We start from the raw sequence: 12,863 nt of genomic DNA, 5'->3' as shown, positions 1-12,863 counted from the left end.
TGCGGCACACACAGAAGTGCCAAATCGCCATTAGTGATTGTTTATGTGCAGGAAGGAAAACCTTCCCACAAATAAACAATCAGACCCCTCAGCGCAGACATCCTTGCACTGTGGTGCAAGGATGCCTGCGTTTGTGCAGGCAGCTTAATTTAGCACCAGTGCAGGGGACAACACAGGGGTGCACCATATTCACTTAAATACGGTGCATCCTTGTGTTGTGAAAATGACAGAGCGCGGTGCTGCCAATTTTGGTGTAGCGTCGTTTCAAATATGGGCCGTAGCGTGGCTACTTCACACACCCCAATGTTAGCACTTTGCAGGCAGCATTTTTTTTTTAATGAAACATACAGTATTTCTTATGCACATAAAAATACCTAGGAATTGTACTAATGGCGCCTATTACTATGGGACCTTCCCTCTGGAGCACCAAATTACCCAGGGATTGGAGGGAGATTTAATATAAACTAGCACAATGCAGCACTGCAACCAAATAGCTGCACAGCAGGTCAATGCCATATCTACTTAAATATGGAGCTGCTGCTCTCTTCTTCAGCGGTGGTGCTTGTTTAGGCCGCCTAGCGCCATTCCCACATCTTTGCACCATAGCGCAAATGTGTGTGTGCATTATGTCTAGCATTGATTTTGTACTGGAAGAGTACCCTTCAGTACAAAAATGCTTTGCTAAGATATACTTTAAATCTTTTTAAACATTGTATGTGTACTGTTCAGCCTGCACATTGGCAAAGTTTGAAGAAATAAAAACAACTTTCCGAGTTAACGCCTGCTTCAAGTAGGCATTATTTTGTTTGGAGCTAAGCTCTGTGGTGGGTGGGAGCCTGGGAGTGGTCAGGTACCACCCTTGAGACACCCCACTAATGCAAAATAATGCAATGTAGCACAAAGCGTTCTTTGTGTTACTTTTAGGCTCCACTCCAGCACAAAAAAGTGTTTGCTTTGGAAAGGAAGTAACAAATCAACACTTTGCACAGATTTGAATCTCTTTTGCGGACTGTTGATAAATCTACCTGCAAAACATATGCTGTTTCCTGCTTTGCTCCTTATGCACTTTCTGTAATACCACCTTTGACATGCTTTGAATTGCTGTGCTGAACAACTTTTCCTGTTTTCGAATTGTCAAATTCCAGAACTTACCGCATCCCTTTACCTTTCCACCTTAGAAGAAGAAACGAAATGAGACCGAACAGGCCGTGGAAGGGGAAGGCTCGGCGATGACTGATATGCCACAAACCGAAGAAATGGCAGACATGGTGGAGATGAGGGAAGAGGGGGAGTGAGTCCCGGAAACCCTTCTTCAGGGGCAGTCAAAGGGACACTTTACCATGGTTTCTTATTTCGGCCTGTTGTTTCTCCTTTTTTTTTTTTTACAAGAGCCCTTGACTTTACAAGGTTTCAGACAGTTTCTTTAGCATACTGGGTATGCTTTATTTTAGGGGCCTGGTTGCCTTTGCTTTAAGTAAGCATTGACCTCTTTTATTCCATGCAAACACAGCAGACATGGCTACGTCACATCTGCTGGAAACTTCCCTCAGCATCCTTCATAACTGCACAATCTACACGTGTCGACCAAAGCACTAGTTGGATTTTTGCTGCCATTCGCTACACTGCCGTCCTCCTTGTTTTTTTCCTTCTGCTTCCTTCACCGAAGTCTCAACTGCGGTCTCCGGAAGTTCAACCTTTTCTCCTTTATTGGAAGCAAAGTATTTTGTGTAATTCCAGTCCAAACATGACAAGGTTAAGAGGGCATTGACCTTCACTGTAGAGGGTGATGAACACTGTCAGTAGGGCACATGTTGCTATAGTTGGATCCTGAAAGCCAATGAGCTTGTGGGTGGCCTAATGAAGATCGGCCACCCGCCTCCATTTTCTGCAGAAATTGAGTGTGGGATACCACTGCAACTATTGCACTTGAAACGAAATGCACAACGCTATAACCAACTTTCAAGGAAATGACTCTAGCAATAATGGCATTCGGAATGAGTCAATAATGCAAAATAATTGCCTTTTTCTTTAGATGCATGTGCTAGTTTCCAGGAGAGGTCATATGTGGGTACCTCTGTACTGCTGCTCATTGTAAGGTTAATTTCTAAATGCGGTTAACGTTAAAATAGCACCCATAGAAGCAACCGTGCTCTTAAGTCAGTGGCAGGAAACATATATGTGTAAGATACACTTGCAGTAGTAGGATTACTCTGTTCCACGGCAGCATGTTTTTATACCATACTTTAAACCAGTGGGACCTTTTGAACTCAGAACCACACCTATTTCTCATGGTTGCATAGTACACAAGCCAACTGTTTTAAAAATGGGTATTTGTGTCCATATCATGAACAGTAAGTTTAGAAATTAGCAAAATACACAAAATAGTCGTGCACCCTGATTTCAACTCCAAGTTCATCCTATCCTCAAATCAGATATTTGTTTTTTTCAGCCAAACTGCTTAATGTTTATGTTCTTTGTTTTGCTAGTCTGCACTGCAAAAGAGAAAGTGCCATATAATATATTAGAATGTTATCATTTCAATACCAGTGTATCAGTGTGCCTTGGAAACCATATTGTTTCACTAATAGTGCATATAATGTCCCTTGCCACTTAATCCCGGTTATGTGTTAAGAAAAAATGTATTTAATGTGCCGTCAGGTGAAACGTCACATATCATCTATGGTTTATTACCTTGATTGTTCATTGCTGTGTGGGAACAAGATTGTAGGCAACTGGCGATGGTTCAATATGGATACCTCCAGTTACTTGTAAGCGCCTTTCCTTCAAGTCAAACATGTGTGGTATAAAAACACCTTAAGAAGTCACAATTATGCATATGCAAACAGATATTTAAATCTGGTGTTTGACTTCATGTTAAGGCTGTCTAGGGTCTGTTTCATCGCCATAAGGTTGCATTCTTCAAAACACATACCTACAAATGGCAACGCTTAAAAGGACAATTGTGTCTTGTCAGGAAGGAGAAAATAGAGATAAAATGCCGTTTTATATTATGCTTTTGTTTCATATGACACGAGACAAGGTATTTAAGCAGCAGTATTTTTGAATATTTGTTAATATTTAATATTTGTGTGGGTTTAGAGCATTATATTCTACTTCAAGAAGTAGAGGGGACAAAAGTACTCTATTTAAATATAATGTGTTAGGCTGTGATATTGAGCAAATGTGTGAATGCTTGGTAATATGATTGAAAAGGGTGAGATTAATGTTATTAAAAACTTGAAAAGAATATTTTATGGAAGAAAATTGATTAAAATTTATATGTATTGCATACTGAATAATGACCAAATATAATGAACAGTGGTTAAGAAAATTGAGAAGGGTAACTTTCTTTTTCCCAGTGAAATATTTAATTCCTATTCATGTGTGCATTGTGTGCTATACGTGATGTAAGGGGTTGTTCACTTCTAATTGTTTAGCATTTATGAATAAGTTAATTGTATTATAGGGCTGTGCACGAGGGAAGATAATAGCCGGTTGTGTAAAGACGTACTGTTTAGCAGTTCGGCAAGTGGTGTACCTGATATATCAGAGATCCAGTATTTGACAATTTTAGAGTACTGAGTTCCTAATAGTTCATTTATCGCTACAAGCGTTTGAAGTCCTGGTTTGTAAACCATAGGAAAACGTATCTGCGGCATAAATATGCACCCTTACAGTACGGGTCACAAGTTCCCCCTGCACAGCAGCTATATGAATATGCCAAACAGTCATACAGATCTACCTTAGTCTCCATATTTGTTCTACGAGATCTTTGGTTATAACACTGAAAGGAGAAAATATGGACTATTTCTTAGCAGTATCAAAAGTGTCACTTTCACTGTATAATCCCAAGGAGTGCACAAACAGGAACCCCCATTCACAAGAGAAAGAAAACTGATCAAAAAAGTCGGGTCTTCCTACTGGAAAAAAAAATAAGTAACCAGAACAATGCTCATGTATAAGAAGGAAGTTCATATCTATACATGCTTTCATTGATATGTTCACCCAGTTTGCATTAGCTACTAGTTATGGTTGCTTTTGTTAACCCATAGGTTTCCATGTCCTGAGGTGATTGGGTGCAGCCCCACAGTGGTCAGGAGCACAGGGCACATCACAGGGCCCAATGTGCCACCCTGCAATTAGAGTCCAGTCTGCTTCAGCACTAGGGATTCTGGCCCCAGGGAGTAACTATAGTTGACGCTCTGGACCTGGGGGACATTAGCCCGCACTGAAGGCCCTTTCATGGTCTAAGAATGACAGAATGCCATGCTCTTACCCCAGGACACAGAGGTCACAGGCGAAGGTCACGTTTAGTGGCTATATTTGCCGGCAGTTGGGTTAAGGATGTCACTGGTGGCCACAACTTCAACCAGAGCACATTTGCCATGATGATAGGCTGTGCACTGCGTGGTTCAGTCATGCCATGTACCACATAGCAGTCTTTAATTAATTCTTTACATACATAAATTACAACAAAAGTGACATCAGTTATTACATCATTGGTTACATTTAATGTCACATAACAACAGATGCCATTGATGTCCTCAAAGCATTAAACAGATCAGGCAGGGTGACTGGGCACATACAACATAGCCAAAAGCCACACCAAAAGCTCATAGCCATCAGGGAATGACTAAATCCATGATTAGTAGGCCCTTTTATCTGGGTGGGGGAGGATGGAGCACAACTCTTGCCAAGGACCAAAGAATTTCTTAAAACGAAAGATATTCTCAAAAAACGTTAGTATATTCACAAACAAGTTATTATATGGAAGCTATGGTAGTTTACTAATATCTAGCCAACAACCTGTAAATTAAAACTGATATACAATTTCCCCTAAAATATTTCAATTAAAACAACATTATGATTATGGACTAAAAATTAAAAAAAAACTGGAATTTGTCACCTACGTTGAAATATTGTAACCATTACCCAAGCCAGTGCACTGCTTTCACAAATCACAAATGACATCACAGTGATATCACCTGACAAATGACCACTTTGTGATTGCCAGCATAAGCCCTGGGTTCTTTCTGACTTCGTTGGGTTCATTAATGAAGGCAACCTTTATGCTTAGGTGGGTTTCATATTCATGCTTCAGAATCCTGATTCACAAAGCCTCATTGTGAGTCCAAGTAAAAGTTTAAAAGCATAGGTGATCAAATAAACCTCTGTTGAACCCCTCAGGAGATGAAAGGAGGTGGAGGGCCTCATTTTGGTAACATGCTTCCTTGAAGAGATGAAGGGGTAGAACTAGTCCAGAACTAGCCCTTGATTCAACTTGGACTCCATCTCCAAGTCCTGACTCCGATTAATCTATTCTTTCTCTGTTCCGAGGGGTGAGGAGAGTCACATCAAATAATTCATATTTTTTACAGTGAAACCAAATAGTCACACATTCAATCTCAGAGACTAACTTAATGTTTCAAAGGGCATTATCACAGACTCAAAGTCAAACTTATATAAATCAGTCTCAGAACCATGTTATAGATATCCAGAATCACTAAAGGAGAGTTAAAACATTGCCTTGTATTGAATCTAATTAACATGTGCAGAACCAATATTTCAAGAGCGACAATGCTAAAAATCAAGAAAAGTGTTTGATGTTTGAAATCCAAAACCAAATTCTCCTGCCTAACCATTGAATCTAGATTCCTTACTGTTTTTAATATTAGACGGGTTTCCAGAGAAAAGGTCAGTATAACAGAACTTCTGTAGAAGATTCCACCAAGAGAGGTTTAGCGGCATGAAGCCACATAGAAATTAAACTATAAGGTCTGTGCCTCAGAGAGGTCCGCTTTGCATAAAGGAGCAAGGGGGTCTGAGTCTTTCACTAACTAGACCACACTTAAATATCAATCCTTCCAAAATGACATCACTGCCAAACGCTTCCACTGAAAAACAAAAATGTAAATCTAACATTTAATTAAAATAGTAACTTTAAGGGGCATATTTATACTCTGTTTGCGACGGAATTGCGTCGTTTTTTTTTACGCAAATCCAACGCAAAGCTAACTCCATATTTATACTTTGGCGTTAGACCCGTCTAGCGCCAAAGATCTTGGAGTTAGCGTCATTTTTTAGCGTGGACACCTACTTTGCGTTAATGATATGCAAGGTAGGCGTTCCCGTCTAAAAAATGACTCCAAGGCATGTGCGCCTTATTTAAACTCCCGTGCAAAAATGGCGCACGGGAGTGGGCGGGTCAAAAAAAATGACGTCCAGCCGCTTTTGCGTCATTTTTTAGCGCCTGGTCAGGGCAGGCGTTAAGGGACCTGTGGGCTCGGAAGGAGCCCAGAGGTGCCCTCCCATGCCCCAGGGACACCCCCTGCCACCCTTGCCCACCCCAGGAGGACACCCAAGGATGGAGGGACCCATCCCAGGGAACTTAAGGTAAGTTCAGGTAAGTAATTTTTTTGTTATTTTTTTGTGGCATAGGGGGGCCTGATTTGTGCCCCCCTACATGCCACTATGCCCAATGACCATGCCCAGGGGACATAAGTCCCCTGGGCATGGACATTGGGCAAGGGGGCATGACTCCTGTCTTTGCTAAGACAGGAGTCATGTCAATGGAGGGTGGGAGTAAAAAAAAATGGCGCTAATCGGGTTGAGGCAGATTTTTTGCCTCAGACCGACTTGCCCCATTTTTTGACGCCCAAGCTCCATTTTCCCCTACGCCGACGCTGCCTGGTGTGGGTAATTTTTTTTGACGCACACCAGTCAGCTCCGCCGGCTAACGTCATTCCATAAATAAGGCGCCCGCATGGCACTTTGGAATGGCGTTAGCCGGCGTTAACATTTTTGACGCACAACTGCGTTGGCGCAGTTGTGCGTCAAAAAGTATAAATATGGCCCTAAGTCTCTTCTATATGCCTGGGTGCACCCTTGTGCTCAGTAATTTCAAAGTGATAACTGCCAAATCAGGATACTTCTTCCATCCTTATAGCGCTTCTCTCAGGCTCCCTTATCTCTCACGCTCATTAGGATCATGTTTTAACATCGAAACCCTGCAACTTTAGAAAAACATGCAAAAAGCAAACTTCACATTGAAGATTAGAACACAGGGAAAATGCGGGCCTTTACTCTGGCTAAGGTAAATGAATATGAATACACTTTCAGTTTAAATGATTTCCATACATCTGTCATGTTGAATATAAAATTATTATAAGGAATAATATTTCTAAAATACTATGACATAAACATCCTTTCAAAACGATTATGTGGCATACATGAAACATTATATTTATATGTGCACTTCTATGAAATTTAAATGGAAACCATTGTTATGTTACACAGTAAAATAGTCACCCCTTCATTTCATGTTTCAAGACACACAATGGCACAGCCAAGTTATGCTCTCTCACCCTTAACAATCCATGCATGAATAAAGATGGAGAGGAAATTACTATGGTAAACAGGATGAAAGGCAGCTGGAAGATCTAGGAGCCCTAGTAAATAAGAGACATCATCAGTGCTTGATTTAGGCTGGGGAAGGGGGACAATGGCACTTATTTTTGGGGTACCAGATCTTATTTTTCTGTGTCAGATGTTTACTGAGTGCAACAAAGGGAAAACACACAGATCAGAAAGAAGTCAAAGCCATCACATAGTGAGAAAGTTAAAACCTACAAGAGTGACATGCGGGGGCAGGGAGTGTCTGGCAATGGATTAAAGTGGCATAAGGTGTATTTAAGACTACCAGCCTTGGTATTTGGTGCACTGATGTTTAATTGCACCGGCTGTCAACTTTTTGGCACCAACACTCTTTCTCTCACAAATTAAGCACCGGCCACCATTATCAACCATTATTATGGTTGCTGCTTCTGCACAATATAACTGGCTTCTATGCTTAATTTGTAAATATAAAATGTGCTGGTCCTCAAGCTCTCCTCTGAAACTCACAGTTTTTGCAATTAAATGTGCGAGCACGGAATACTGAGGAAGCGTAATCCTAAAGCCAGCTTGGGCCTCTTTAATCCATTTACAGACACTCGCTGTCCTTCAGCTCACTGTTTCAGCTTTCTGCTTTCTCCCTTTGTGACGCATTGCCATTTTTCTCTTCCTACATTCTTCCCATATGTGTCTTTTGCTCGCAGTAAATGCTTGAAGCAGAAAAACAAGTGCTGTCCCTCAAAAATAAGTGCCAGTGCCCCCCACCGGAATCCACTGGCTCAAATTAAGCACTGACTGGCTTACTCCGGCATGTAGTAGTGAAATAGGTTGTTTGTAGCACTGTTCTTAAGATGCTATTGATTTTTCACAGATTTTACAAATTATCAGAAACTTGGTGGTTGTTCTTTTTAGGTTGCAAGGATTTTATTTTAGTGAAGCTTTTTGATAAAGGGAATTTGTTCAGTTTCAAGAGAGATGTAATGGTAGCTTGATGTTTAGAGGCATTACCAATGTAACAAATTGGCTAGACTGCCCCATCAGTCGCTTCTTCCAGGATTCTAGCCAAAATAGGATCATCAGGAGGGCTTGGTTGAGGAAAGGATTGCAAAGGGCCTTGAGAGAGAAAAGGTTGAAAAGTTGACCATGTGGTGACTGCCAGTGAGAATATGTTAAAATATATGAGATACAAGCATGGATGTTGGAAGTTTTGTTATTTTCAAATGTCATTGACTAATTCTGGTGAGTGGAGGATAGGTTTTGGAATGATTGAGTTAACACAGTGCTTGACAGTGGCAAGCAAAGACTGTGATTGATGAACAACACAGTTGGTATTCATTATTAAGAAAGAGGATAAGAGTTTTGTGTTTTGGTTTTTGTATGTGATACCTGTTTCCCATCTTGAAGATGAAAAGGAATCCTAAAGTTATTGAAGGTGGTGAAAGCAGAGTTTGTGGGGGAAACATTCTTAATTGTGGCAGGGGCTAGTTTTTGGCAGAGCTGCACTTCCTCTTGGGTCAGATCTTGTGGTATGGGTAAGAAATGGCCAGTGAGGTTATAAGTATTATGAGAGCTGTCATGTTGTTTTTCAGTGCAATAATTTTAGTTTGGCCAGTGGAAAGTTATTGAAAGGACCAATGAAGATCCTGTGTATGTTTGGCTGCTTTTACTGTGGTAGAAAAGGCATGAAAGTGAAAATGTAAGTAGTCTACAGTGTCCATGGTGTAGGTTGCATGAATGTATGCATGTCGTGGTGATTGGAAGGCTGGCACACTGTTTCGCGAATTGTTAATCTTTTTTAAGAGTTCTGGTACATGAGGTGAAAAGACGTGAGCTTAGCTATAGATATTAGTCAAGATAAGGACAGGAGTTCAAAAGGGTATTATGCTCCTGATCACTATAGAGAGGATTTATAGAGTGTGGCAAAATGTCCACTTCTTTAGTTTTCTCTGTTAGATTAGATCACATAGAAACTGTTTGAGAGTTTTTTTCCTGAAAGTGTGGAGAGGGTGGGAAATTGTATTTCTTAAAAATGAGGAGTAGGCCTGATCAGAGTTGTTCCACCTAGTCGGCAGTTTTGGACCAGTGGTAGGATGCTCTAGGAAACTGGGTTTCTTGTTGAGGGGCAGAGACCCTAATCAGGAAGCAGAATTCCTGTCAGAGTGAAGCCACAATAAATCCCAAATTAACCTGTGCTTATCCCTCTGACAGCTTTGCACAGCAGGAGTCAGGCTTAACATATTGGCAAGTGTAAAGTATTTATGCAGCTCTTGAAACAGTAATAACGTGAAAACACAATACAAGAAAAATCCCACACCAATTTTTAAAATCAGAGTAAAGTTTAATAAATTATTTCAGGCCCCAATGACAAAAATCCAATCAGTAGAACTGGAGATAATTAAGTGAAAATACTGCCTAAGGCACAAAGCGCCAACTCTGGCAATCTGGTTGTGCTGGACTGGGAGAAGGGTGCAAGTTCAAACCGACTGCAATAAAGCGCAGGTCAGGACCTGGGACCAAGTTAGGCCATCTGAAGAAAGTACTTTAAATCTGGGTTGCGGAGTGTTGCAAGATCCCACGTGGAGGATGCGTGATGAAGCAGTGGTTCTGATAAGCCAATCAGTAATGCAAGGCCCTGCATCGAGGATGTGTCTGGCCTTGGCAATTCAAGGAAGCTGCAATGAAAGGTCCAGCACTGAGGATGCCTCACGCAGCAGTGGTTCAGAGGAGATGTGAGGTTGAGATGCATCACACCACGTTGGTTTTGCTTGGACCACAGGTGGGCTGACAAAGCACTTCAGGCTCACTTTCAGGGGTCTAGAGTGGCACCACTTGGGGGCAAGACTCACAGCAGACAGAGTGCAGGTGCTAGGTTCAAGGTGGATGGAGCCTTTTCTGTCCTGGAAGTTGTGATAAGGAGGCCAGCCAACTAGCCCATCAAGTGACTCTGGTGGTCCTGGGTTCAAGATGCAGGTCCAGTCTTCTTCACTGAGGCAGCAGGGCAGTAGGGCAACAGAGTAGTGGTCCTTCTTGCATCAAAGCAGCACCAAGTCCAGAGGTGAACTGAAAAGTTGGGCCTGAGTGTCCAATATTTTTACCTAGTGCCAGCTTAGTCTTAGGACAAGGTTCTTGAGGTTGCCACCCCTGGGGGTGTCTGGAATTTCCTACATACCTGCTCTAGCCCCAGCATGTCATGGAGCACAAAATATTAGTGCCAAATCCTTTGTGAGTGAACTCAACAGAGCCTTTGGGATGTACAATTGGGAGGTATGACGCAACAACGTAAGCCAAAATCCGGATGGCATTTACAACAAACGCATAACAACAAAGCTGTCATTACTACGCCACATTCTACGAAGAATACAAATATCACGCCATCACATACAGAACCCCTGAAAGTACTGGAACAACGAACGCCATGCTAATATGTCCATTTATCATGATTACCCTTACAACAACAAATGGCACTAAACAGCAGTAATTGTTCAAACGTAATGTGCAGTCAAATAAACATTCACTTACTACTTCACATTTGAGAAGGTTTGAAATAAGCAAAGAACATAACCACTTTATGGAAATGCACTGATTAGTTTAAAAGCACTTCTGTTATATTTCTGTTCCACATGCCTATGTTGTAAGATAATGAACGTATAGTCCTACCTTACTGTTAGGTAATATTGCCCAAAGTTCCTCAATGCAAAATGGCTATGTTATTTTGCCCGTAACGAAAAGCATCAAACTAAAACACATTTGAGGGAATACCTAGGCCCATATTTATACTTTTTTAACGCTTCATTTGCTGCATTTTTTGATGCAAAAGTGGCGCAAACTTACAAAATACAATTGTAAGTGCCTTGAAAGGTTTCTGCTTGAGCAAAAGAAAGTTAATAGCTTTTAAGGAGACCAGTGATAGAGCGGAACGTGGTAACAATTTGCCTGCGTTCGGACGCTCTTTAGGTCGATGAATCTTTTGACTAAGTGGGAACTCTCTGTACTCTTAATCGATCAATCGCCTTGTATCGATAATCAATAACGAACATAAGCAACACCTTGAACAACATAACACTTAACAATTAATCCAGAATACATTTCGGCGAACCCTGACCTTTCAGCCAGGAATAACCACACCAGTTTATTGCAAAGTTAGTGAATTTATTTCCCTATATTAACAAAGCTAGCACGATATAGATGTGTCTCAACACCAAATGATAAACATAAATGATCATTAATAGCTGTCCATAACGTCGAAACAAGTGTAATCTATGTAGCATTTGAATCACAAGGCATTCGATAGTGGCAATGCAAAGCACTAATACGATAATCTGCAATGGGCTAATTGCGTACATTTAGTCAGCATAACAAGATCTCAAATTGCATCGTGCAACTTGTGGAATCCTCGTCTAGCCTCAAATTAGCATCAGCATGTGGGACTTCAAGCAAAAACAATTTGGCAACATCAATTTGGAAAACTCCTAGCTAGGGTCCTTATCAAAATCAGCAGTTGGTTACCTAAAAGAAACACAATGCAATTTTACAATTTCCTTTCATAATTACCAATTCCGATCAGCAATCAATGAAGTCTTCGTCTCACAGGTACCGTTTCTCGATCAGCATGGGACGGGACAAAGGGGCAGGGGTGGATGGGGCAATTGCCTCACGGCGGCAAGGTAAAACTACTACTTCATGCAAAGGGTCAAATCAAAGTTAAAGTCTCTAGGGCAAGAATCATTAAAGTCTCTTTCTCTCGACTAGAGAAAGCATCAAAGTTTCTCAAAATGGCGTCGCAGCAAAATGGGCCATAGTAGCTACGAAGTCAAAATGGCGGGATGTCCGAAGATAGAGAGCTTTCCTCTCGTGCACCTGGGTTTTATAGACAACCGTTCAAGTCCAGTAGGGTCTCCATTGGAGGGTTCATAGCTTCAAATTGACCAATCAAAAACGACAGTTCTCAAGCTTTTACTTAAGCATACATTATCCTTGGAGATGGGTACGTAATTTGCAACATTGTCTCTCGATTAGCTTACTCTCAGAGCCTCCATTGTCCGCACCTGCAAGTCGACCTTGAATTAAAGAGAAAATATGCCAGGCTGGCACTAACTTTAAGATAAGCATGTGAACAGTTTCTGTGGAAAAGTACAGCTTCAAGCAGAAATACACGTTTAATAGCACAGTGGAAAAATACGAACATCTAAACCGTGAGACCAGGCAACTAGGCCAAAGCCTCCGCTAAAGTAATGCTAAGCTAAGGCATTTCAAATAAGCAAATCGTAGCACACGTTCATGATTATGTCGGATTAGTGCAATTCTAATACACCACATTATATAAAGCACGCGTATAAATGATGGCAAACTACTCTGAGTGCACATTTTGTCCCCGTACAATCTTCATTAATTCGGTTAATGTCACACATGATTATGTCAGCACTACGTTTATGCGTTAATAAATCAAAACCTTAATTTTCTGCTTCATCAAT

At 41.1% G+C, this 12,863-nt stretch overlaps 1 protein-coding gene across 1 annotated transcript in view; it reads left to right on the top strand.

Moving 5' to 3' along the window:
* Window positions 1-3,247, top strand: part of ANKH (ANKH inorganic pyrophosphate transport regulator) — a 563,142-nt gene extending 559,895 nt beyond the window's left edge. Inside the window, exon 12 of the mRNA XM_069219767.1 lies at window positions 1,179-3,247. Within this exon, the coding sequence (XP_069075868.1) occupies window positions 1,179-1,295 (117 nt within the window). The 3' untranslated portion in view covers window positions 1,296-3,247. The remainder of the gene's footprint in view (window positions 1-1,178) is intronic.
* Window positions 3,248-12,863: the final 9,616 nt, after the last annotated feature.

The sequence above is a fragment of the Pleurodeles waltl genome, chromosome 2_2, assembly GCF_031143425.1.
Source record: "Pleurodeles waltl isolate 20211129_DDA chromosome 2_2, aPleWal1.hap1.20221129, whole genome shotgun sequence".
Taxonomy (NCBI): Eukaryota; Metazoa; Chordata; class Amphibia; order Caudata; family Salamandridae; genus Pleurodeles; species Pleurodeles waltl.
Note: the sequence above shows the minus strand (reverse complement) of the source record. Positions and strands in the feature narration are given on the sequence as shown.